Source organism: Sorghum bicolor, chromosome 8 (assembly GCF_000003195.3).
Source record: "Sorghum bicolor cultivar BTx623 chromosome 8, Sorghum_bicolor_NCBIv3, whole genome shotgun sequence".
In the NCBI taxonomy this organism is placed as follows: Eukaryota; Viridiplantae; Streptophyta; class Magnoliopsida; order Poales; family Poaceae; genus Sorghum; species Sorghum bicolor.
Window position 1 is genome coordinate 58762430 of NC_012877.2, and position 27492 is coordinate 58789921.

Below are 27492 nucleotides of genomic sequence, written 5' to 3' on the forward strand. Positions count from 1 at the left end.
TGGTTCAATTCAAATTTCGCCGGATGTTCTCTACTCCTGATCGAGCGAACACCTGAGGGCTGAGGCCGCCTAGCATTATAAATACGGAGCGCCCCAATTGAGCCTTCCCGCTCGTTTCATTCGCCGGCTCTCCTCCTCCTCCTCCTCCTCCTCCTCCTCCTCTGCTTCTCGTCTCGAATCGAAACAAACCGCTCTCCTCTCGTCCACCTCATCTCCGTCTCGCCTCGAACAGAGCGCATGCTCTCGCCTCCTGCTTCTCTCCGCCGCGTCTAGAACCGAGAGCGCTCGAGAGCTCGCCTGCGCTATGGAGGCGGATGATCAGCGAAGCCGCAACAGGGACCGCGACCGCACACCGGGATCGCGATCGCGACTCGCCTCCTCCAGATCGTCCCCGACCTCTCTGGCCCGCGAGCTCGAGGACCGGCGGGATCGCGGCCACGAGGCGGGCTCCTCATCGGAGTCGCAAGGGTCCCAGCAGGAGCAGGAGTTGTCGAGATTCAGCTTCCTTCTACAGCAAAGCAGCGAGAGCTTCACCGCGGATCAGCGCAACCTCATCGACCTCTCTGTCGCAGTGCTTCACAAGGACATCGTACGGGCTAAGAGTAAGTAGCCTCTCTCTCTCTCTCTCTCTCTCTCTCTCTCTCTCTCTCTCTCTCTCCCCTCCCTTCCTACTCGAATCGGTGGAGATAGTTACGATCTCAATTGGGTTCTACACAAGCGATGTGAATTGCGATAAACTGGGAATAATGGGGATTGTGATAAACTGATTATGGAATTTGGTGCAGAGTTAGCAAAAAGGCTGGAGGATATCGATGTGGACCAATTGTGGGGCGAGGTCCTGGCACAAGTCGACGCATCGAAGAACCCCGAGGCCTCAAAGCTTGCCGGACCGCTTCACCACGCCGCCCAGAGCGGCTACAAGCCTATGTGCAAGCTGATCCTCACGCAATGCAAATGTGATGTCAATGCTGTGACGATTGATGGTAATTGCCTATCAATTTGGTTGTGCGCCTATTGTATTTTGATTTCGCCCGCGATTGTTTTTTTTTTCCCTTGCGATTTGTGTATATATGTTGGAGGAGATAGAGTTCAATTTGAGGCCCTAGGCCATCTATTTGATTTTGGGCTTGTAGCTGGGCTTGGGCTAAATCTGTTAGGTCTATAAAATGTTTGTATGTGCCACGAGACAAAGGGGGGGAGAGAGAGGTATAGCGGCGGCGCGTGGTGGGCGACTACGTCGGCGGCTAGACGCGATGAGCGGGGAAGGTGAGGGAAGGCGGCGCGGCAGCGGTCCTGGCCGCCCAGACGGCATGCGCGGGGAAGGGGAGGAAAGGCGGCGCGGCAGCGGTCGTCGCCGCGCGGGCCGCTCGCGTGGCGAGCAGCCAAATAGGGCCGAAGGTGGGTGGGGCTGAGGTTTGTTATGTTTAGAAGGGGGTGGGGCTGAGGTTTGTTTAGAAAGGGGTGGGGCTGACCTTTTTAGTGCCAATTCGGCTCGATTTATTTGGTCAGAGTGAGAAGTATCGATCATTCTTAATCAATATGTACTGTTTTTATGCTTTTGCTAGGTATGACCCCCCTAATGTTTGCATCACATCATGTGGGAAATGAAGCCATTGTCAAATACCTTATCAGCAATCAAGCTGATCCAAACAAAGCAGACAATTCTGGAATTACTCCACTCCACATTGCGGCAAGACAAGGTTTTTTCTGCCCTTGCATATGTCTGTTATGTAAATTTTAGGTGTTTTTTTTTTTGAATTTCTTAGTTTTAACACGGCTTATCTATGTTATCTTCACACAGTGGGTTCAGTCTTCATGTATCTTTTCAGATAGTATTACAGATGCCCATGTGCTTAAACCAAACATTTTGTTTTTCGTTTGAATCAGATACATAAGCAGAATTGAACAATACTCACACTTTGTCATGGCTAAAAAAGGCGTAATCCCAATTTTGATTGGATCAACTATCATTACCTGAACTTAGACACTAAGCTAGCTTTGGTAGAGAAACAAAGTCTGCATCCTGCATTGAAGCCCAGTGCTTGGGAGGTTGGTTGGAATATGGCCAGTGAAATATATAACCCAAGGTGCTTGTTACTTAGTAAAAATTGATTATTCGGCCACCTTCTGATTAGTCACCTACCTGTATTATTTAGGCTGAAAGTTGCAAAATGGAGCCTGTGTAGAAGGTCAAAAGAACACCTGATGTGTATTGACCATCCTAGGGCTCTGTGCTTCATATCATTTTCAATTTAGCTTATAGCCCTATGGAAATGCTAAAACGATCCATTCTTAAAATATTGAACTCCTGGTGTTGACTATCCTTTCGTTATGAAACACATGTTATTAATAGGTCCTAAAAAGTCAATTTGATGTGCTTTTTTCTATATATTTTTTCCAGGCTGCTATGAAATTGCTGAGTACTTGTTGTCAAAAGGAGCAAATGTTGACCCCTTATGTCAAGATGGCCAATCACCGCTATTATGTGCTGCTCTCCAGGGAAATGAAAGAATAGTGACACTCCTTTTGAAGCATAACGCAGATGTAATATCTTCTTGCTTTCCTGCTCTCCTTTGCACTTTTCCGACAATAGTATATGTGTTGCTCTCCTTTGCTCTTTTTTGACAATATTATATGTGTTGAGTTCAATACAATACCTGTGAGAACCGAGCAAACAATTGTTTATGGGTGAACTCAGATTGGTTGACTTTGTTTTTTTTTTTTTTTTTTGCCTTTAGGCTCTTACCATTCCCAACACTGCAATCTCAGTAGCCCGGGTTGGTTGAATACTAATTTTGTTTGCTTGACTGGACCGAGCTGGAACTTTTGTTTTATTGACCAGTTCTATCGAATGTCTTCTCACTTTTGTTCTATTTCGTCTATCATGCGGCATTTATTTGTTTTCTGGACTGTCATGGGGAACAATGTTTATGAAAGCTGGAATCTTCATCTTAAAAATGTTTAGGCTTAGTTTTATATTCAGTGGTACAGTAAAAAAGAGATGATGGGTCATTGTGGTGTCCCATTTGCACCTTTAGTTTTATTTTGTAGGTAAAGTTGAATAAACTGATCAGGTGCTGCCATGTGTAACTTTTCTATCTTCTTCTGGTGACTTGCATATTACACTGCTTGAACCCTTCTTTTTTCGACAGTATCATTATTCTTTTCTGTTTTTTCCCCAGTATAACAGAATGTCAAAGAAAATGATAACACCGCTGCTCGCATCCCTCCATTGTTCTTCGTTGAGTTGCTTGGAGATACTAATTGAGGTGCAGTATTTTGTCACTTTAGAGATGCTGCTTGCCCCAAACTATTTCTTGCCAATGGGGTTCAACAAATTTGATTGTGCGATTCCTGAGATGAACACAATTGCAGGCTGGTGCTGATGTGAATGGGGCTGGCTGTTCTGTACCACCAATAGCTCTAGCTGCTTATAAAGGCTTACATGGCTGCATCCAGTGTTTGTTGAGAAACGGTGCTAATCCCAATGTTCCTGATGAAGTGAGTTGTACCTTGCTATTTCTCAATTTCAGTATTATTTGTCAGCTTCTGGGCTTTGTGCCAATCTTCCTGTACAAATGTTCCATACCACGCTAGGATCTTTACAATTGTTAGAGTACTTATTATGACTCTGTTTGATACTCCAACAATTTTTTTTTGGGGGGGGGGGGGGGTGTCAGTTTTTTTAAAATATACTTGCTCACTCTTTCACATGCCCCAGTGAGCAACGGGACTTTGAATCCACTTGCACAGTCTATATTCTCGTTCTACCATACAGTATACACAAGTACAACTGTTAATTTGTGCTGCATAATTACATGTATCTTGGGATTACAATGTCTTTGCCATGTTCTTTGCAACTAATTTGCAAGGCCTAATTTTGTTATTCCTTAAGCTCTCACGTGTTTATTTCTGAAGCTTTTTGTGGCTTCTTATAACAGGATAATAACATTCCAATCCAATTTGCTGCGTTCAAAGGATGGGAGAGATGCGTGGAGATTCTTCTCCCTTACGCGCCCCATTTGGCACAGTATGAAGGCCTGACCACTTCTGAAATAGTCCAGTGGGAAAAAACTGTGAGTTCAGACCCACAATTTGGAACAAAATATTTCCATTTTTCCTTTGTAGCATGATGGTTGGATTGATGTTAGTAGCTTTTATGAATACTCCAATGCAGATTTCTTTGCACCACTGATTTGGAATATGGTTTCTATTTGACTTTTTGGTTGTACATGTACTGTAGGATCGCTTTGTCAGAAGCAGTAGGGCTATTGAACAGGGGGATGCTGCATATCGGAGGAAAGAATATGATATTGCATTGAGATTCTACACAGAAGTAAATTATTGTGTTATCCAAATGATATTCAAGTTACATTAATTTATAGATGCCAATATAGCTCTTTAGCCTCCGTATCATTGGATGATTTGCAGGCAGCTCAGGTTGGTCACCAGGATCCAACATTGTATGCAAAGAGGAGTCTTTGTCATCTATATCTGCGTGTTCCAGCAAAATATACTGAGGAAGCAATTAACTACATGAATATGGTGCAGCCAAATTTATCGACACTTGACCCTGAATCTGATGCTAAGAGAATGGTGCTGGTGAGTTGGTACTAGCAATTAACGGCGACACAATGTGTCATATTCACTGTTGATATGTTGACGGTTCCTTTTTTTAGGATTTTGGTAGAACCTGGAAAGAATCGGGGTTTGCTTCGACGCCGGGTTCTGGAAGTAGCCCGACTGACAAAACAACAAGGTTTGTAGCCTCTGCTATATATAGTTGCTTTTGTTCTGATTGGTAGAATTTGTCAGATAATTTGAGGTTGGATGCCTTTTTCTTTGATCCAGTGAGGAGCATCAGTGAAGTGGTAGCATGCTGGGCGTCCACAGAACCTGCGTGGTGTTGATAAGTGCTACCGTTAGGAGATCAGACATATGTTAGGAATAAATGGTCCAGGCTTGGCATCCTCTGTTTTTGGAGGCGAAACGTATTGAATTCAGTTCTCTTCATTTCACACTTTTTCGGCTCTGTTTTCTGAGGTCGGTTTTGCATTCGATTAGAAACAGTCAAACAGGTGTAGCTCGATCGGCTGCTAGAGGATTCTGTAACCCTAGCGCTTGCAAATATGCGTTGGTGTGTCTGAGATTTTATGGCATATGCCAGTTATGGTTTGTGGATATTCCTCTGAGCTCTGATATTATAGACAGAGCAAATACGCGTGGTGAGATTTTCTGGCATATGATGGTTATGGTTTCTAGTAATTCCTCTGAGCTCTGATATTATATAACGACATTCTGAGCTTGTCAGTACTCGCGAACTGGAACTGCTGTGCCGCTCCCATGATTCCTGTGGCGAGGCTGGTCTGTCACTTGTGGGGCCTTGTTTATCAAAAAACCAAAAACTTTTTAAAATTTCCCGACATATCGAATCTTATGGCATATGCATGAAGTATTAAATATAGTTGAAAATAAAAAAAAAGTTACACGGTTTGTCAGTAAATCACGAGATGAATCTTTTGAGCTTAGTTCATGTTGGACAATAATTGCTAAATAAAAACGAAATTGCTTCAATACTAAAAACAAAAAAAAAATAGAACTAAACAAGATGTCAATCTTTGTAGCCCCGGCCTTGGCCTTGTTTAGTTCCAAACTTTTTTACAAAATGGATAATATAACACTTTCGTTTATATTTGATAAGTATATTGTCCAATCATGGACTAATTAGACTCAAAAGATTCATCTCGCAAATTACAGGTAAACTATATAATTAGTTATTATTTTTATCTATATTTAATGTTGTATACATACACCGCAAGATTCAATGTAACGGGAAATCTAAATTTTTTTGCAAAATTTTTTGGAACTAAACAAGCCCCTAATAATGTTGTTTGGCTGTGGTTGTGGCTGCAGCTGATATGACTACTATAATACGATTCGGTTCGTGCTATAGATTGGGTTTTCAGTCACAACATCCTGTTTTAGCTAAAAAAACAGTTGTATAAAGTAATAAATGATATTTTTAAAACATTAAAAATATCTTTAAGCCTTTTTTTGATAAAAGTATAGATAAATTTTATAAGATATACACCCAACAAAATATTTGAGTTCATCATATTATCTTGGAACCCTTTCAAAAATTAGAATTGTGTCAGAATGTAATGTTGTGGCTCATGAGATAGCTAGGCAAGCTTTGGCAGGAGAAAACTCTTTTGTTTGAATAGATGAACCCCCTGCCTCAATTTGGCAGCTACTTGTAAACAATGTAACTATTTTGTTGAATGAATAAAGCTTGTTGAGAGAATTTAAAAAAAAATGTATATAGAGAATTTAGAAAATTTCAATACCATTCAAAATCAATGTCCAAACATATTTTGAAAACTTTTCACAACAAAAATATGAGATGAAACTACCACGGATGCAACTTGAATCACTATTCCCTCTGTCCCTAAATATCTATCATTTGCGCTTTTGAGAAATAACTTTGACTAAATATATATATTAAAATATTAATACTTATGGTATATAATTAATATCATTGGAAAGGTCTTTGAATCTAGTTTTTTAATAAATTTATTTAGAGATATAAATGTTCACGTATTTTCTATAAATCAAGTCAAATTTATGGCACGCACACCAACAGCGACAGATATTTAGAGACGGAGGGAGTATGTTGCATTCGTGCTAGTTGCTCTCATGTTTTTGATGGGTCTAGGTGGGGTGGGAGGATTGCTCCATTATGGATGCTCTAAAGTGAAGATGGATTCAGCTTTTTTCGAATTCAACTTTTTGTTTATTTTCCTTTTGACAAGATCACACAAAAGATTCTGCTAACTACTTCATTCATCCCAAATTATAAGACGTATGACCTTTTTAACCCCAAGTTTAACCACTTATTTTATTAAAAATTTTATGCCAACATAGTCAAATTCAAGTCACTCTTAAAAAACTTTTATCAATAATCAAGCCACGATAAAAAAAATGATATTTTGCATAAATTTTTTAATAAAATAAGTGGTCAAACTTGATGTCAAAAAAGTCAAACGTGATGTATTGAGTAAAAGTTTCCATGGAAATATAAATGGGTTCATGGAACACATCAACAAGCCCGTGATGGTACTGCACCGCCTGCAAATCTCAACCTTCTCCTTATGTATAATAAACATTTTTTTAAATAAAAAAAATCTTGTCGCCAGTCCTTAGAAGACGAACAGAGCAAAGTTTTATTTTAGATTGGAGATGGATCATCTGGTTTGTCAAGATCAATCTGCAGAGCAAGGCCTTATTTAGTTCCGAAAAGTGAAAATTTTTTGGTACTGTAGCACTTTTGTTTGTTTGTGACAAATATTATCTAATTATAGACTAACTAGGATCAAAAGATTCGTCTCGTGATTTACAGTTAAACTGTGTAATTAGTTTTCGTCTATATTTAATGTTTCATGCATGTGCCACAAGATTCGATATGACAGGGAATCTTGAAAACTTTTTGGTTTTCAGAATGAACTAAACAAGGCCCAACTGAAGAAGACGAACAGAGCAAAGTTTTATTTTTATTTTTTCCTTTTGAAATTCAGAGGTTATATATATATAGGCTTCATCGATATTCGGCACGAAAATGGCGATCGAGAAGTTTTTGGGCAAGCCAGCTGACATGTCGGCGAATCCGCCGTTCTCGCGCGACAGAGGGACGTCATCACGTAGTAGCTGCCCAGCCTCCCGTACACCTGGTCCAGCGCCGGGGCAGGGGACGTCGCCGGTGCTGATGTCGACGTCGACGTCGTCGAAGCGTCGCCAGCGCTGGCGCCGGCGCTGGCCGAGGCGAGGGAGAGTAGGGAGGATGAGGAGGACCGGAGAGCAGGAGGACGACCCGGCCGCCATTGCTGCTGCTCGTCTCGGGCTTGGTGGTGTACTGACAGCTGCTCCGTCCATCCCAAATTATAAGTGATTCTAATAATTTTATAAAGTCAAAATTTTTCAAATTTGACCAGATTTATATAGCAAAATAATAATATTTTGGTACCAACCAAGTATTATTAGATTCTTTGTTAGTTACATTGTCATAGTATATCTATTTTATGACATAAATCTTTATATTTTTTATCTATATTTTTTATCAAACTTGAAAATGTTTTGACTCTTCAAAATTCTTGAAATAACTTATAATTTGGAACGGATGGAGTAGCTGGTGTAGGCACAGACAGACAGAGTCACAGTCAGCGAATGTTCTTGGAGAGTGATGGTGCCCCCGTGCATGCATTAGGCCAGTTTTAGTGGCCCGTTTCAATGCACTGTTTTCAAAACAAATCCGCTGACAGGGTATCAATGAAACGAATAATGAAACAACCTCCACAATGCATGAGTTTCACCTTAGCGTTTCCTAGGCTGACCAAAGCATTTAATTACTGTAAAATAATTATTTATTAGAGCGCCATGTCAGTCTCAGTGGGGGTTTCACCAAGATGTCATGCATATTTATTAGAGCGCTATGTCAGTAAAACTGTACTTTTTGCATAACGAAGAGGAGAGAGAAGGAAGTAGTTTCACCATGGTGAAATCCCGCGGGCGTTGTTTCCCACGCGGTGAAACGGGATGAAATCCCCACTGAGGGCTAAATCGTTTCACCATCTTGCATGTGATCCAATCATTTTGTAGTAATTAAATACTTTGCCCAGCCTAGGAAACATCAAGTGGAAACTCATGCATTGTGGAGGTTGTTTCATTATTCGTTTCATTGATGCTCTATCAGCGGATTTATTTTGAAAACATTGCATTAAAACGCACCACGCCTGAGTGCCGGAGCGTGCATGCTGGTTTTCTGGCTCTGGCCGATCGATCCGCCGTACTCGCACGTTCTGTGTCCGTTTCGTTCCGTGTGCTTCTTCTCGACGGCCGGCTGCTGTGGTGGTGGCAACTCCCATCAGAATTCAGAAAGGAAGGCACCTCTCAACGGTTGCTCAACAGACTACTCCTCTCTGCCACTATGGGGTATACTAGCAGCTATCTCCAAATAAATCTATTATCAAAAATGAATTAAACGATATATCTAATGATATTAATTATGTACCATAAATATTATTTTTTAATATAAACTTAGTCAAAGTTATTTATCTGAAAACGAGAACAATATTTAAAAAGGGTTGGATTTAAGCGTTTACATGTGACAATACAAATATATAAAGGAGTATCTACAATAATAATAATAACAACAACTTTTTTCATAAAGACACTCCTCACATCTAATATATCTTAAGAAACGAATGCTAATATAAAAGATGGACAGCAAGACACAAAACCATCTCTAGAATACGAGTGCATCAAAGACCAAATCGGTCGTCTTCTTTCTTTGATCGTCTAGCATCTAAAGAGTTTGAATATCGCACTAAAGAGACAACAGAGAAAAGAGACACCTGCAAACACTTTCACCAAAACATGAAAACCACAAAAGCCACTCTAAAAACATTGCTAAAGGATCCACTAAAAAATCATCAACTAAAAGATTTCTCTAAAGAACACGTAATTATTCCACTATTTCCTCCGTTCTAAATTATAAGTTATTTTGGCTTTTTTAGATTTATAAGTTTTACTATATATATTTAGACAAGTAGACATAGTGTATATGTTGATGCATAACAAAAGGTATGCATCTAAAAAAGCCAAAACGATATAATTTGAAAAATGGAGGGTTATATTAAGAGGTGCATGTCTAAAGTTTTGCTCTAGACCTTCAAATTCTGAACACGAAGATAAGTAAAATATGCTATAGTTCTATAGAAGATTGAAGATTTGGTCGGAAAAATCGGGAAAGCATATTTTTTTAGAGAACAGGAGGGACAGAAGAACCGTTATTGGAAAAAAAAAATAAAAATAAAACAGTAACCAAGGCGATTACAAAACAAAGTCCAGACTTCAGGAAACAACCGAAAAAGGGAGCAAGAAAAAAGAGCGGGAAAGCATATCTATTTGTGGCCCTTTACCATTTTCCTTTTCTCCCTTCATTTTAGCGGTTGTGGCATGTGGCCAAGTAGGGGCCGATCCGCCGATGGCACATGGGAACACATTCATATGAAATTATCATCAAAATCATCAAGGAGTGCAATTTGGACGGTATTGATTCCCCTCCAAATAGTAGATCGTTTAAGTTTGTAAACCGAGCGTAGTTGAGTTGGTTACTTGGTTAGTTTTTTTTTGTGGAAAATTTTATTTGAATTCAAATTCTCGGTTTAACACTGATGTTTGTATTGATATTCATTATAAAATTTAGCTACACTATACTTTCAGTTGTAGACCATGTACCCATTGTAGGAAGGCACTTATCACGATTTTCTATAAAAGATAATTCTAATTTTTTATAATACTTTTAGATGAACGAATTAACATCTATATGTTCAACATATATACTATCAAGTTATTTCATGGAAAATTTAATAAAAACTCATTTGATGCTACAACCTACGTATTAGTGATTTTTCTATGATCATGAGCAAGGATTTTTTTTATTTAGGACAAATCCAAAACAAAACCATAGATTGGAATGGTGAAAGTATATATAAATATAAGAGTAATGTCCATCACTGGTTCCTAAACTTGTTCGAGTGTGTCATCACAGTCCCTAAACTTGTAAAACGTTCGTTTAGGTACCTAAACATGTTCGGCTGTGCCATCCTAATCCCTAAACTTAGAAATCTCCCATATAGATCCTTAAACTTGTTCAGTTGTGTCATCCTGGTCCCTAAACTTTTTTTAAGTCTCATCTAGATCAAAGCAAAGCGAATCTAAAAACTCTATATAGAAAAGTAATTCATAAATTTTTTATATGAACTCAAATGAAGAAAAACTTTATATAAAATTTGTAGTCAGCAATGCGATTTACAACTTTGTAGTTGAAAAGTTTTTAAATTAAAATCTTTTGGGGTCCCAAATTTTTTTTTTGAAAGTTTTTAGATTTAGAAATTTAAAATTTAAAATTAAATTTTGTGATATTAAACGACTTTAAATAAAAACCATTTCAACTACAAAGTTGTAGAAGACATTAAGGGCTACAACTTTGATATAAAGTTTGTCTTCTTTTTTTTTTGAAATGATATAAAGTTTGTCTTCATTTGAGTTCATATGAAAAAGTTATGAATTATTTTTTGATATAAAATTTTTAGATCGTTTTGTTTTGACCCAGATGAGACTCAAAATCAAGTTTAGGGACGAGGATGATACTACTAAACAAAGTTGAGGACTTAAACGGGTGATTTCTAAGTTTAGGGACCGGGATGACATAACTGAACAAGTTTAGGGACCGAGATGACATATACGAACGAACCTAAACGATCGATTTACGAGTTTAGGAACCGGGATGACACGATAATACAAGTTTAGGACCAGTGATAGACTTTACTCTAAATATAACTTTAAGGCGTAATATATGGGCCTCATGGTGTATATTAAGCTCTGTTTAGTTCTCACTCAAAAACTTTTCGGCCTATTACATCGAATGTTTAGACACATGTATGGAACATTAAATATAAATTTAAAAATAACTAATTGTATAGTTTGCACGTATTTTATGAGATAAATATTTTAATTCTAATTAGCCATTAATTGAATACTAGTTACTATAATTATAAATATACTATACTATCAAAAACTTTTCTTTTTTACAAACTAAACTAAACGAGACCTCAGTGTGTAAAATGGGAACTTCGGGGAGCTATATGTAGGCCTTATTTAGTTTCCAAATTTTTTCAAGATTCCCATCAGTGTGTAAATCTTGTGGTACATACATGAAACATTAAAAATATAGATAAAAAAGATAACTAATTACACAGTTCACCTGTAATTTACGAAATGAATCTTTTAAGCCTAGTTAGTCTATAATTAAATACTAATTGTCAAATAAAACCAAGACTGCTACTATAGCGAAATCCAAAATTTTTCGCGAACAAGGCCGTAATCGAGAAGCCCATCTGTGTGAAGCCCACGGTAGGCCCAAAAATTGCGCCGCCTCAGCTGCCCATCCAACCTGGCGTGCTGATCCACTCCACTGGATATATAAGTACGGAGGCAGAAGCACGGCATTTCCCAGGCACTTCGGCACTCCCCGGTTTCCCGCTCATTTCCCATTCTTCCCTCCTCCCGCATCGCCTCCAACAACTCTCCAAACCCTAGCCTTCTCGATTTCCAGAGCCCCGCGAGGTCGAGCCCGCCATGGCCCCCACCCGCTCCACCTCCGACGCGCGCTCCGTGTGGTCCTCCTCCTTGCGGCCGCCACTCGACCTCCAGCCCGCGGTCCTGCCAGAGGACGACGACGGCGACGACGATCGGGCGGTCGCGGAGCTCCTCAACGCGGCACTGGAGGGCGACCTCTCCCGCGTTAAGGGTAAGGCGCTCGATCGTTTCCAACGCTCGTCGATTCTCTAGGGTTTTGGTCTCGAATCTGACGCGGGTTTTGGTCCGTCTGTGTTTTTGGTGGGGTTTTGTGGTGACGTGCAGAGCTGGTGGAGGAGCTGAACGAGGAGGGGAAGGGCGTGGACGAGGTGGTGACGGCCGCAGCCGTCGGCGTGACGGGCACCAAGCGCCGCGGGCCTCTCCATCTGGCCGCTGCGAACGGGAACGCGGAGATGTGCCGGTTCCTGATCAAGGTTGGCGATGTCGATGTCGATGCGGCCGATTCTGATGGTAATTGTTACTGTTTCTGTTTCGCTGTCTTTCGTTAGATTGGGTGCGATGTGCTGTTGAGTCGTGCTGTTTCCGCGAGGTTTTGGGTTGGGTGCTGCTCAGGGTCGAGAGTCGAGACTCGAGAGGGAGTCAGGGAGATGTGTGCCAGTGCCCGTGTTTTATTAGTGACGAGTAAGAGGAACATTAAGCTGTAGATTATTATGTGCTTTCTAATTCATGTTCCATCAATTACTGGGCTTAGTAATTGAGGCTGAGACCCCAAATATATATGGGCCCAGTTATTCACTAATTGGGCTTTGGGTTGGGTTAGAACTTAGAAGTATTTTCATTTCTGTTATCTCTAAATAATGTAGCAATTGTGTTTTCAGAATGCTTTTTCCTTATCTGGATCACACTGAAATCAAAAGGGTAGTTGGAATAAGTAATGCTACAAGAGGCAGGTTTAACTTATTTTGATGATTAATTTTGCTGAGTACTACCTAGCCTATTGGTTTCCTTACATCCTTGCCAACAAAGTTTGCCCCAGGCCTCCCAAATTCCTCTCTTCATGTGAATTATTTCTCTCTGGTAGGCTTGTGCTATATTTCGCAGTAGGGTGTGTTTTTCTTTCTATGACATTAGTAAGTCGTGAACTCGTGAATGCTCCTCCAGTGTATTGTGCAAGGATTTTATTTGCCTATGCAATATCGATGGAAGCTAGCTGGCTGTGGTCACATGACAGATGCTCCTGCCTTGTTTTTGAGTGGGATTGGTCATATTTCTATATACCTGTACGATTCTGCACATTGTGATGCTGAAGTAGAACACACCCTTGTTTCTTTGAAAAATAGCAGTTTAAATATTGGTGGTGTTCATAGACGGCTTATGTTGGGTCTGTGATTATGTGCTCTGTTTTGTTCTCAGCTGTATGACCTTCTGAAATCCTTCATATATGTATTATGTTGTATTTCGGACCTGTACAAATAGTTCTCTTTCTTGTTTTTGTTAAAATTTTTGTTGAGTTATGGACATTCTAAGTATAGTTTTCTGGAGTTGCACGAGATAAATGATTTAATTCTGTTGCGAATTCCTCCCTATTTTTTGTAATCCTTTGTCATGACTACTCCCTCCATTCCAAATTATAAGTCATTCCAAGAATCTTGGAGAGTCAAAGTATTTTCAAGTTTGACCAAAAATATAGAGAGAAATATAAAGATTATGTCATAAAATAGGTACACTATGAAAATATAACTAACAAAGAATCTAATGATACTTGGTTGGTACAAAAAATGTTATTATTTTGCTATATAAATTTGGTCAAACTTGATAAACTTTGACTCTCCAAGATTCTTGGAATGACTTAGGGCCTGTTTGTTAGAGCTCCAGTTTTGCCAAACCAGCTCTGGAGCTGTTGCTTCACCACAGAGCAGCTCTAGCGTGGGGCTGTGTTCTAATTTGGTGCCGAAGAAATGTGTTTGGCAAAGATAACAGCTCCAGCTCCGCAAACAGCTAATTTGGTTGGATTTCCCTCTTTTGCCCTTGGTTTTTTCTTTTTGTTTTTTTTTTCTGTGATGTGCTGCTAACGCCACTCGTGCATGCTCGTGCATGGCGTTGGGCTGCTTTGTTTTTTTATTAATCAGACGAACATGCCATGCATTTGATGATGCCATCCAATAGAAACTAATTAAAAAACTTTGATCATTCCAACATGTTAACACACATGAATTGTTCAAACGCTAACCCAACATCACTAATCCATTACAAGCTAGTTCCAACCAAGAGCGAGAGATGTGGCAAGTTCATCCCGAAAAGTATCCATACAAGTGGCACTGGCTTCCGCAGTAGATGTATCTGATGCGTTAGCTGGAACGGCATATCGTTTGTACCGGGTCGGTATTGTAGGCATAAAATTAGGATCACGATCAAACCGAGCAAAGTCCGCATCCTCACTGTTATGCTCACGAATGAAATTGTGGAGGACCATACAAGCAACAACTATCATTTTTTGCTTCCACATGGGGTAGTTCCCCATCTTGTATAGAATTTGCCACTTCATTTTCAATAACCCAAAAGATCTCTCAATCACATTGCGAATAGATGAATGTTTACGATTGAATTTTTCCTTTGGAGTTCTAGGTTCCATACCTCTATGCCACTCGGGCATATGATACCTCTCACCCTTGTATGGAGCTAGATAACCAGGGCGATTAGGATACCCCGCATCGACAACATAATATTTACCTATACATGAAATAAAAAATATTAACACACTTCGATGGTCAATGCAAGTAAACTAACTTATAAAAAATATTTACCTTTTGGAGGATGTGGAAATATTTCCTTATCCACACTCAATGCATTGTACAAGACACTTGTGTCGTGCATAGATCCCGGTTGGCCCGTTGATACATATGTGAATCGCATGTCAAAATCACAAACTGCTAAAACATTTTGGGTGGGTACCCCTGACTTCCCAATATACCTCACTTGCTCCTCTGGTGAAAGTGAAACACGGATATGTGTGCCATCAAGTGCTCCAATGCAATCTTTAAAATATGGATACGCTCGCTTCTCATCCCTTATCCTCCTATGCATCGTATGAAAATTTGGATCTTTTGGCCTAATGAAATCCTTTGCCATGTCCATCAAACAGAAAAGAACATTTTCAAATTTCCTACTAATAGTTTCACCTGAGTGCTTGAATCTATTTTGACATTTTCTGTTGGACTCATTTCCCGAACAAATGAACAACAAAATGCCTAGACTCTCTTCAGTTGACATGTGCACTGATGGTTTGAGCCCATACCTCTCAACCAATAACTTGTGGAGGTCGTCGAAAATTTCTGGGCTCATGCGCAATTGGCTATGACATTCTCCTGGAGTGCGGAAAAGCTCCAACATATACCCCATTCCACTAGTTGTAGATGTCCTTGTAGGGTTTTTAGTAAGAAACATGTCAACATATATTTGTCCAATCATAGCACCTCCTAAGACCATTTTAAAAAATACCTCATTCTCCTCACTAGAATCATCGCTAGACATCTGCAAAAAATCAGAAAAAATCTACATAACTTGCCAGCATGTCAACATGTATTTATCCAATCATAATTTGTTGTCCATGACACATAAAAAAATTCACAGCAATATCACAGTTGCTTTTCAAGTAACTCAAATTTCCCAATCAAATATACAAGAAAATAGAACTTGTTGTCCACTTCTTTCAGCATAAACGTGTTCACTTGCAGATTCACTGGATCATCACAGATTCCACAAATATTGCCCAAGAGAGGTATAACTTGCCAGCAATAACATAGCAATATAAGTTCACAGCACAATATATAAGTTCACAGCACAATAAATAAGTTCACAACAATTAAAAATATGAATAAGTTCACATAGCACTAGACTGAAACACTAGATTGTAGTTTCTATAATTATCACTTTGAAAACAGCATGTCGAACTTTCTCTTTAGCCAATTGAACCTAGCCTCGTCGGTGGAAAAAGTCATGAACATTTCCCTATGTTCTTTCTTCACAAATAACTCAGTTGCCACATAGTGCTCATCACTCCCCTCAGCAGCCCCACATGCAATGACATGAGTCATGACTTCTCCAATTGTTGTGTAATGGATGGCAAAGGTGCGTAATTCTCTTCAACTCCATGCCAGATTACAAAACCAACAATTGCAGAGCACCCCCTCAGCCACTCCGTGGATTTGGTGGAGTTGGGAGCTAGCTCCATGTTTTTTTTGGATCTGGAGTTCCTGGAGCTGAGGTGTTTGGCTAGAAAAAATAGGAGCAGAGCTGTTTTTTTGAATCTGGAGCTGTTTGGAGCTCTACCAAACAGGCCCTTATAATTTGGGACGGAGGGAGTAATTTGTAAATTTGCTTGAACAATGTTTGGATATGCATTTCTCTGGCAGATAAGATTATTTGTTACGTACTACTTTATTTAGTCAGAAGTAGAATCATCAGTGAGGTAATGAAGTGTTTACTCTTTCTTATCTCTTTTAGGTGCGACGCCTCTAATTTTTGCGATACAAGGTCTGGGATCCACTACAGTTGTAAGGCTTCTACTCAACAATGGAGCCAATCTAAACAAAGCAGATAACAGTGGGGTTGCTCCGCTCCATATCGCTGCAGAAAGAGGTTCTTTGCCCATGCATTTGTGTTGTGCATTTTTTTGTTTAGCTGTTATTTCAGCTCTCTTTTAGATCTATCTATCCATATCTGTGTGTTGTCATATATATCTTTTCTTTGTTCTAAACAGTTTGTGGTATTTGGTCAGAATATGTTTTTTTTCCCGCAACATTGTATTTTTTTTTGGGCTATATGGGTTGCGGAAACACTTTAATTGGAACTAGTATCCAGCACTGCAGCTCATCAAGAGCCGATTGAAACCATCGTTTACACTCACATTGTGTTGATTCATCAGATTCCATGTTGGATAGTACCATGAACAACTTACAACTGCATAAGCACAATATAGACATAACTTGATATATACATATACTTGGACTGGATTGGACCTGAAAAGGCCAAAGCATGTCTTAATTGCTTCAACCTGGCATTACCTTAAATGGACACTAGACCACCAGTTCACTATAGGAGATACAATAATTGAAATCTGAATCCTGTACTAAGGGGGCTCCTTGAGTGGGAACATGCAGTTTTTTAGGTTGGATAGAATATTGTCATTAAAATAAAATTAAGTCTTTTTCGTAGGCTTAAGCATTGGTCAAAAGGGCACCTACAGGTCTTACTTCACTGCACACTTACATTATGTTTTCATATTGTAGGTTTTACTTGTAGGTTCATAGAAATTATGGCTCACGGTGATGATTGCCTTTTAGTTGCAAAGTTCATTTTTCTGAATATTATATGTTTCTGTGGCATAATCATTGATTCATTTCCATGAATTTCATCCAGGTTTGTATGAAGTAGCAGAGCTATTATTGTCCAGGGAAGCTGAGGTTGACCTTATGTGTGAAAATGGTGGGGCGCCAATACATATTGCTGCTGAAAATGGACATGCTAAATTTCTGAAGCTATTGTTGCAGCATGAAGCAGACGTAATAACTTCATGGCCCAGCTGTTGTTCAATCCTTTTTCATCGATACATATGTTGTGGAGTTTAGTATTTTATCCTAATTTCTGACTAAAAGTTGCTCGTCTTGGTAGTTTCTTCCCTTGATGTTTTTTTCACTTATACTTAGACCAGCCGTGGTCACTAGAATGCTATTTTTGCTTGCTTTACTGGCAAACTCAAGGACTCTTACTTAACTGCTCATCCCAATGGCATATTACACCTTTAAATGCTGTTTTATTCAGTACTGTGACATGTTATTTTGCTTTTCTCCAGTACAATGCTGGCGATCCTGTAACTGCGTTGGTCATAGCTGCTGGGAAAGGCTTAACTGACTGTATCAAGTGTTTGTTGAAAGCTGGTGCTGATGCAAATATTCCTGATGAAGTGAGTTTTATTTTTCTTTTTAGCTTGTTATAGCTAGCTGTAACTGTTCTCTTGCTTCTGGGACCTCTGTCCGTTATACTAGCACCAATGCAGCACTACCTTCAGGAATTCTCTAGAGTTAATTTGTTATTGAAGCATGCCAAGATCTCAATATTTTTGTGAGTACAGTTTAGAACACCACCCAACAACACAAGTGAATCTAGGGTAACTAGCAGAGTTTTCTCAGTGATGCAATTTGTTGGTGTTTGGTGTTTATTGTCATTGCTTTCTGAAGCCCGCCCTATTTGTGGTAGCCTGTTTAGGTGCTATACAGACCAAATATTGTTTTCTTTGAAAGTGTTGTGACACTAGTTTATTTAGTGTACTTATTTCATAGTAGGAGCAATTTTAGAGTAAAATACTGCTCGTCTTAAAATCTGAAGTCCAACATCTTACCTGAATAATAAAAACATTCCATATCTTGCTAATACTTAGGTTGACATGATCCACCTTGCAAGGAATTGAAAATGGGCTGGCCGGAGTGTTTATGTACCTGTTCGCTTTTTTCACATGACTTGCCAGGGATAATGGGAGTTGTGAGCACATGTGCGCTGTCTAGACTCTGCCAATTGCATATATAATTGTTATTCTCATATGTGACCTCAGTGTTGTATAATGATTTCCCATATTCTCTTTTTACTTTGTATATTGGTTATTCCTTGAGCTCTCTCTTTAATTTTGGTTATTCCTTGAGCTCTCCCTTTAATTTTGGTTATTCCTTGAGCTCTCTCATGTTTAATTTTTAATTATCCTTGATATTGCTTCTTAACAGGATGGTAAGCTACCAGTTCAAATAGCTGCATGCCAAGGATGGAAGGAATGTGTTGAGATTCTTTTCCCTGTCACAACTCCTTTGGCTGAATATGCAACCTGGAGCATTGATGGAATAATTCAGCATGAGAAAACTGCGAGTTCAGAACCACAAGTAAGAATTAAATATTTCTCTTTTTCTAGTGAATGGCAGTTGTATTGATGTTGGTAGTTATGCAGATTGCTAAAATATTCTATTGCTATTTATGTGCATTGTAGATAATGCAATTTATGTTCTATTTGATTTTCACTCTGTTCGTGATTTTTTGCATGCCTGCACAAAGTGTATGAAAATTGGCACTATAGTTTTTCTGCAATATGCTAAATTGAGGAAAAATATAATCTTCTTGCATCATCTTAGTATACTCGAATTGTGATATCTCGTGATATCAATTAGCTTTTCATGCTGTGTTTTCTGACTGGGAAAGCATATTGGTTCATCCTGAGTTCCTGATGAGCTGGGTTATGTTACACAATAATTTCCTTATCAGTGGCCTATTTGATGAACTTTTGGGGTTACCACTTTCCTATTCCAACTTTGTTATAGAAGAGACTACATTTACCTGTGCATTCCCTGATGCCCAGAATTACTTATCTATCATACCGATATTGTTTGCATCTGACAGCTGCAGGTTTCGAATTCGGATGATAAAGAGAATGCTGTTTCTGATGATGACACCAACAAGGATACACAGCCACATCAATCAAAGTCATGCTCTGAGAAAGGAAAAGCTTTGACAACGGTGGAGGTGAGTTGTGCTAGCGTGTTGCAACTTGCAAGAGCATTAGTACAAGGTGCCAGGTTCCCAGCTCATGTGTTCACACTTTCATCTTCAGGAGAACGGAGGAGGAATTGAAACACTCATGTCTGGTTTGAACTTGGGTCCTGAAGATCCGTCTGACAAAGCATCGATGTACGTTGGCTCCTGTCTATTTCTTTGGTTACTGGTTGCAGATGTCTACTAGGATAGCCTCGTAGCTAGCTATTTTGATAGACCACAAAATCTTGGCATGGTTGGTTTTATGTCTTCTCGACATTCTTAAGATAGAATTACTTGTATGTATGGAACGGCATCATATGTCTGTCGTTATTTCACACCATGTACAGTATTTGACATTGTTGCACCTTGATGTTGCTTCTGGTTACTTTTGCTTTCTGCTTTCCCATTTTGGATATGCTTATTTGCACACCAGTCTTCAGACTACTGAACTTTCTGTGAATGGTGGTCTGTGACACTACGATGCTAATGCAGCTTTTGTTACATGCTTCCTTGCAGGCCACTGCTGCGCAGGTCGACCAGAGTGAGGCAGCCCAATGTCCGGATCAGTGGACCTGAATGGGCTAGGTAGACGGAGAATGCATCTTCCCTGGAACCTGTCCAGTGTCCACGTTCTCATGGTATAAAGAAAAAAAAAGCAAAGTTCTGGATATGCTAGTAATAATATACTATAGATAGAGATACTGAACTACACAAATGAACTACGAAAATGCCCAATCGTGGCCCAAAACTTGGTTGTTTGGATCAGATTAGCCCTGTTCGCTTGAGCTTATGTGCTGAATCTGCCAATCGAACAGGCCGTGCTGGAAGTCTGAAACATTAACGTTGTGAGCCTGTGAGGTTTAATGAAAGCTGCTATATTTGGTTTGACGGTCAGCATGAGTTGATACGAGTAATGCCCAACTTCTTGATGATTGCTGCCTTCCTTCGTGGTCTTTTCCTTAGTTTTGATTTACAGGTGCGCTTGCCGTTTATACAAGAGCTGTTGCCGATAGATTCTGTAATAGGGAATCTTGATGGACTTGTGATCGTGTCGTCGTCTTTTATTAGTACTTTTTTTTGTTATAACATGTCATTTGTAATATAAATCGCGTTGGATTTGCATTGTTTAATGTTGACGAATTTGATGGATTTATAATGTTTCATTTGTAATATAAGGCCTTGTTTGGTTGCAAAAAAATTTACAAAATGGACACCGTAGCACTTTTATTTATATTTGACAAATATTGTCTAATTATAAACTAACTAGACTCAAAAGATTTGTCTTGTAAATTACAGATAAACTGCACAATTAGTTTTTTTAATTTATATTTAATGCTCTATACATGTGTCGCAAGATTCGATTTGATGGAAATCTAAGGCCTTGTTTAGTTTCATTTTTTTTTGCAAAATCGACACTGTAGTACTTTCGTTTGTATTTGACAAAAATTATCCAATCATGGACTAACTAGGCTCAAAAGATTCGTCTCGTCAATTTCGACCAAACTGTGCAATTAGTTTTTATTTTTATCTATATTTAATACTCTATACATGCGTCTAAAGATTCGATGTGACGAGGAATCTGAAAAATTTTGCAAAATTTTTTGGAAACTAAACAAGGCCTAAAAGAGTTTTGCAAAAAAATTTTAGGAAGTAAACAATGTCTAAATGTGAAATCCAATTTTACCAAAAAATATATAATAAATTATATAAAAAATAAAAAAATAGGTCATTGCCAACTAGTACTGAGTTGACAATGACTACAACAACATTGCCAGCTTGAGCTTCTAGCCGATAGTGTTGTTGAATCTATCACTACCGGCTTGAACAAAAAGTCGGCAGTGATGACTTGAGCATCACCGCTGGCTCAAGCCACAAGCCGGTAATGTTATTGTAGCCATTAATGTCGGCTCAAGTCACAAGCCAGCAGTGCTGTCTTGAACATTACTGTGGCTTAAGCCACCAGCAAACATTGTTGGCTTCAGCGTCATCGTCGACTCGTGTTACAAGTCGGTTCATGCCATAAAATCGACATTGTTGGCTTGAGTATCACTGTTAGTTTGTCTATAATTTGCGAGACTAACTAGACTTAAAAGATTCATCTCGCAAATTGTTGTTCAACCATGTACAACCATCGTCTCACAAATTATTGTTCAACCATGTACTAACTAGACTCAAAAGATTCGTCTTGCGAATTACAGACAAACTGTACAATTAGTTATTTTTTATCTATATTTAATGCTTCATCCATGTGCCGCAAGATTTGATGTGACGAGGAATCTTGAAAAAATTTTGGTTTTAGGTGGAACTAAACAAGGCCTAAATAAAAAAATACTCTCTCCATCCCAAATTATAAGTCATTCTAAGAATCTTGGAGAGTCAAAACATCTCAAGTTTGACCAAATTCATATGATAATATACTACTCCCTCGTCCCAAATTGTAAGTCATTCCAAGAATCTTGGAGAGTTAAACTTTTCTAAGTTTGACCAAACTTATATGATAAAATAATTATTATTATGATACCAACTAAGTATCATTTTGATTCTTCCTTAATTATATTTTCATAGTATACTCACTTTACGTTACAAATTTTAGTATCTCTCTATATAATTTTGGTCAAACGTGAAAAATTCTTTAACTCTCTAAGATTCTTGGAATGACTTACAATTTGGGATGGAGGGAGTAATATTTATGATACTAAGTATCATTATGTTCTTTATTAGATATATTTTCATAGCAATATCTATTTGATGTCAAATCTTTCTAATTTTTTCTATAATATGGTCAAACTTGAGATGCTTTGACTCTCAAAAATTATTAGAATGACTTATAATTGGCATTAAAGGAGTACATGATAGATTCTCTTACATATGGTAAAGTGTGGCTTTAAATTTTATATTTACATTTTTCAACACGAAAAATTAATACTTACATAAGGTTAAATGTGACAAAATGGTGGCTTTAGCCTATGCCGTTAGCCCATACATTTGGGTGGACCCTGCTTAATATAAATAAATGGTTAATGCAATGGCGATACGAAAACTTAAAATTTTGCTGTCCATTTTATTCAACCATTCGTCCATTCCCCTCTCCCTCCTCCAAAAAGGCCAAAACCCTAACCCTCTCACCACGCGCCTAAACCCTCTCGCCCCGTGTGCAGGCGCCGCCTACGCCGCGGTCATGGCATTTTGGATCACCACGTCCTCGGATTTTCCCGAAGCGCTCGTGGCCGCCAAGGACGGAGACCTCTGCCTCCTCAAAGGTTTAACTACCCTCCATCTCCCTCGCTCTCGTTTTCTGACGATCCACCTCTGCATCTTCCGTTTGATTTGGTCCGCGGCGCAAGTTTTCCTGGGAAGCTCGATGTTATTTTCCTTCGATTTGTTGGCTAATTTAGGTAGAGATGTCCATTTCGGGGCCATCGGCTCAACAGGGTTTGCCATGATTATACAATCGCACCAATTATCGGTCTTGATTGTTGTTTTTCGGTGCAAAGCAAAAAAAAAGGTTTAATTTTTGTTTTTGTGCAAATTTCTCATGTCAGAAATGGCGGGCAAGGTGAACCTTCGCGAAACCAAGGACGCCAAGGGGCGGAATGCGCTCCACTGGGCCGCGGTGAACGGCCACCTGGAGGTCTGCAGGTTCCTTCCTGGTAGAGGAATCGGGGTCGGGGCTCGATGTTAACTCCGACTCCGAATCAGGTGTGTGTGACTAGCTGAGATATGATTCTCCCACCGTTGGAAGAGTTAGAGGGCTATGGCCTGTCAGTGCGATTATTTCCTTTTGTAGGCCAGTCGCCGGTCCACAGCGCTGCTTCTGGGAGAAGGGAGAGTGTCCTGAGGTACCTTCTGGACCGTGGCGGCGACCCAGTGAGGCCAGACTTAAGGGGCACGACGCCACTGCACTTTGCGGCGGAGGAAGGTGTGTTCTGCTTCTGGGCTTATATATAGAAATGACTTGTGCATCCTGAGTTTGATACTTTGATTTGGAGTGCTGATTATTTTATTGTGCCTCCAGGGAATTGCGAGGCTGTAAGACTACTGTTATCCAAGGGTGTTGATGTGGAGCCAGTCAATTTTATGGGGACACCGTTGCACTTGGCTGCCTCCCAGGGCCAAGATCAAGTTATGAAGATCCTGCTGGAGCATGGTGCTGATGTAAGTTGTTAGTTTCATCGGTTCCACGTTATGCTGGTGCTTATGAATTTGAGTTGCATCTCTGGCAACTTTTGCTTCACTAGTTCACTTGATTGTGAAACAGTTTCTGTTTTGGAGGTGTGGCAGAATACTTGATACTAGCCTCATTTTTCTGGATTGTTTTCCATGAATAACTAGTTATCAACACTGTGATTTGATTCCCTTTGCAGCCCAAAAGAGTAGTTAATTATGTCTTTACACCACTCTTGATGGCTTGCAATGGGCCTTCCTTAAAGTGCGCAAAGCTACTGGTTGAGGTCAGTTATTTCTTGACTTAACACGTCCTTATTATTCAAACAAATTTGTTTAGGGTAGAATCTTGGCTAACTAAATAGCCTTGCTATTTCCATTGAATTTGTCATCATGATTCGATTTAACTGTTGTGTCTTGAGCTATCAAAACTTTGTATTGCCAACTCTGTAGGCTGGTGCTGATGTGAACTTTAGAAGTCCCTCTGGACCAGTCATTTTGATGGAGGCAGTTGATGATGGCTTCACTGAGATTGTAAAGTTCTTGTTAGAGGCTGGAGCTGACCCTAATATTGCAGACGAGGTAATTAGTTCATATTTCAGGGTCTCTTGCATATCAGATGATTAGGCGTTAATGCAAATTTAAGGTTTGTTAGCATTTTATGGAATTTGGATCATTTAAATACCAATACGTTTGGTATTGTAGATCCATGTTTAAGTTTATTGTTACAAATTTCCTTCAGACTGAAGTGATTTGGTCAAATATATCATGAACTTTGGCTCTAGTGATAAGTAGCCTGTGTCTAAAATTATGAATATTTTGAAAATTCATTTGGATCAGGTTCTGCATCTCAGAATCATGGTACCAGATCGTCTAGGGCAGACTACTGAAATTCTGCTGTTGACAGATTCTAGATAAACCTAAGATTACTGGCAATTAAATGCTATCTAGGAGTTATTTCCCTAGGTTTCCATCAAATTCTGTTTTATTTATTTGATAATATCTGGCACTATTACTTCTATTGTCGACCCCCTTTTAATTTGGCAGTAACAGAGCTAGTTGGTAGACTGGCAGGGGCCACCCCCTGCCCCTCATGTTCCAATTTTTGTTTGCTATAAATCCTTTGAAATTGAGTTGAATTTTGTTGCAAATTCTGGTATTTGGTCCCAATTATCATGGAGAACTACATGAATTTACTTTGCTGTTTCTAGTTCTAGCTCCATCTCTCAGACTCTGATGTATTACTGCTGTGTTTTTCTTTACAATGCAGGATGGGAGAATCCCAATAATGTGTGCAGGAGCTCATGGGAAACGTGAGCTTGTGGAAATTTTATTTCCTTGGACAAAACCAATTCCATCTATGCCGGAATGGAGTGTTGATGGAATAATTAGAGGCATGAGATATCTGCGTTTTGAGGCTCAGGTATTTAAGTGGTTCCCTATGGGCACCACCTTCTCCGACAAGACTGCATTAGCTCATTCTATTAACTGTAACATTTATCATGTTGGGGAACCTCTTTGAACGGCAATTATGTGCATGCCGTTTGTGTAATTGCACATGCTGTTGCATATAGGGTGCAGTTCTGGAAGAACATATAGCTGATGCGAAGTCATCAGGAAAGGAAGCTTTTGCAAAGGGGGAGTACTTCGCAGCAGTTTACTTCTATGGTCGGGTAAATGCTTGAACCTGTACTTGTTTGGTATAATATAATAATGTAACATGAACAGCTTTCAAGTTGTTCTCTGAATAACGGAGGCTAGAAGATTATGTTGACATATCTATAGTCTCTTAGAAATCAGGCGGTGGAGCAATTACACTGCATTCTTTATAAATTATAATTGATATAATTGACAAATATGTTATCTTGGATTAATTCTGTTTTCATACATCAGATGCTAGCTATTTATGGTTTGCTCACACACCAGTGTCGTACTAAGGGAACAGTTCACATTTTGGTACCTGTACTTTTGATTTACTTACTGTACTGTAAAAGCAGTTGTTTTGAGCCTTACCTCATAGGCTCATACTCCAACACTGGTTCACATTAGGTGGGCGATCTGGAATGGATTTACTCCAGCTTAATATTTTTGGAAAGTGCTGAATTCACTTTTTATAGTATTAAAAATAGCAAACAACATTTAAACAGTATGAAAACATGGAATGCCTCTAAAATTTTGAAAATATTAAGCTGCGATAAGCCGATAACTCCATGCCATGTTGACTAAGACCAACCTTCTGGATCAGATTTGAACTGGTACTGATATATAAGGTTTTGAAGTCTGGGTAAACTCGATGAACTTGATAGTATATGTACTAGCTATGTGCCTGCATTGCAACTTTCCTTCAATAAAAGAAAATTCAAGTATAAATTTGAATCAGGAGCCATTGTTCATAAATTTACAATTGGTAAGGCATGTACAACCAAATGAGTACAACTCTCCATAGAGGATATACTCCATACACACATGCATAAGCAATTCATTTCACAGAAAATCTCCTTGTGTAGACCAACCAACACGACCACCTCACTCTTGTAAAGAAGTAAAGGAAGTTATTCTTTGTTTTTACTTAAATCAATGTGGGAAGCCAGTTTTATGCTCCACATAACCTGTGTTAGATTGGCACCAGAAAATCCAAAAAAACGAGTTCTCACTGATTGTTAATGCAGGCATTGGACAGAGATCCACTTGATGCCACCTTGCTTGCCAACATAAGCTTATGTTGGTTGCGGGTGAGAGATGGGAAGCAAGCTCTTTCATTTGCTCAAAAATGCAGGATGATGTGTCCTAGGTGGTCTAAGGCATGGTATCGTGAGGGCGCAGCTCTCAGGTTCCTGAAGGTACATTGGCTACGTCAATTAGTCATATAACCAAATCTAATGCCTCCCCTATGTATCTCACTCCTGTAGAATTTCTCTATGTGCACAGCACTACAGAGGAGCAGTCGATGCATTCAAGCAAGCACTGAAACTTGACCCTGCAAGTAATGAAATCAAGAACGCGTTGGGGTAATTCTCATTGTTCCCTAATACTTGCTACATGCAGTTGTTACCATAATTATATATGACCATTATCCATGGGAACATGAACATGTAAATCTCATTCTTTACACACATATTGCTATGATACATGAATTGTGTTCTTAGGTCTTTTTTGATTCCTGAAAACTTACAGGGAGGCCACAGATGCTATGAGGAACACTACGCGCTCGTGAAACTCGTGAGCTGCTTCGTCTGCTATAATTCTCCGTAACTCTATGAGGGCAGCCAGGCAGGGCTTCATATAATGTATGGCCACAACGTACTGTTGCAGAGACTAAAAAGGAGAATGTAGCTGGACTATTGGTTCTTTTGTGATATAAACTGTGGGTTGTTTTGTGGTTGTCCGTAAGCTTGGGCCGAATGGTAGCACTGGATTGAACTGGCAATGGCATTGTACATAATCTCAATGTGATGTGTCAATAGTCTCAACCGATCCATTGTCTTTAATTTGCTGTGCGTCGATGCTTGTTTTTTTTTTTTTTAGGGTCAACGGGGGGGCGGCGTTCCCCACCTGTAAAAACTTTATTTTAGCCCAAATCGGCTCGCAATTACAGTTAGC

The 27492-nt window shown here is 39.4% G+C and overlaps 2 protein-coding genes across 3 annotated transcripts; both read left to right on the top strand.

Annotated features, from left to right (window-relative positions):
• On the top strand, positions 1169-27366 carry LOC8076643 (ankyrin-1). Of its 2 annotated transcripts, none has more exons than XM_021445592.1 (10): positions 1169-1398; positions 1566-1700; positions 2402-2544; positions 3183-3269; positions 24346-24474; positions 25163-25315; positions 25467-25565; positions 26562-26732; positions 26821-26900; positions 27067-27366. In XM_021445592.1, the coding sequence occupies exons 1-10, from the start codon at positions 1254-1256 to the stop codon at positions 27104-27106; spliced, it is 1182 nt and encodes a 393-aa protein (XP_021301267.1). In that variant the 5' UTR covers positions 1169-1253; the 3' UTR covers positions 27107-27366. The 2 variants fall into 2 exon arrangements, with proteins under 2 accessions (XP_021301267.1, XP_002442467.1); XM_002442422.2 differs by lacking the exons at positions 24346-24474; positions 25163-25315; positions 25467-25565; ... (1 more) ...; positions 26821-26900; positions 27067-27366 and adding exons at positions 3376-3501; positions 3942-4076; positions 4244-4336; ... (1 more) ...; positions 4680-4759; positions 4852-5265.
• On the top strand, positions 12086-20622 carry LOC8069760 (26S proteasome non-ATPase regulatory subunit 10). The gene is made up of 9 exons (XM_021445593.1): positions 12086-12367; positions 12481-12666; positions 16660-16794; positions 17575-17717; positions 18008-18118; positions 18930-19082; positions 19594-19716; positions 19805-19881; positions 20245-20622. The coding sequence occupies exons 1-9, from the start codon at positions 12196-12198 to the stop codon at positions 20315-20317; spliced, it is 1173 nt and encodes a 390-aa protein (XP_021301268.1). The 5' UTR covers positions 12086-12195; the 3' UTR covers positions 20318-20622.

Coding starts and splice junctions, on each gene's coding strand:
- LOC8076643 (XM_021445592.1), top strand. CDS start 1,254: ATGAGCGGGGAAGGTGAGGGAAGGCGGCGCGGCAGCGGTCCTGGCCGC. Junction 1,399..1,565: donor GCAGCCAAATAGGGCCGAAG/GTGGGTGGGGCT, acceptor TGCTTTTGCTAG/GTATGACCCCCCTAATGTTT. Junction 26,901..27,066: donor GAAATCAAGAACGCGTTGGG/GTAATTCTCATT, acceptor GAAAACTTACAG/GGAGGCCACAGATGCTATGA.
- LOC8069760 (XM_021445593.1), top strand. CDS start 12,196: ATGGCCCCCACCCGCTCCACCTCCGACGCGCGCTCCGTGTGGTCCTCC. Junction 17,718..18,007: donor TGTTGCAGCATGAAGCAGAC/GTAATAACTTCA, acceptor GCTTTTCTCCAG/TACAATGCTGGCGATCCTGT. Junction 19,083..19,593: donor CTGCGAGTTCAGAACCACAA/GTAAGAATTAAA, acceptor TGCATCTGACAG/CTGCAGGTTTCGAATTCGGA.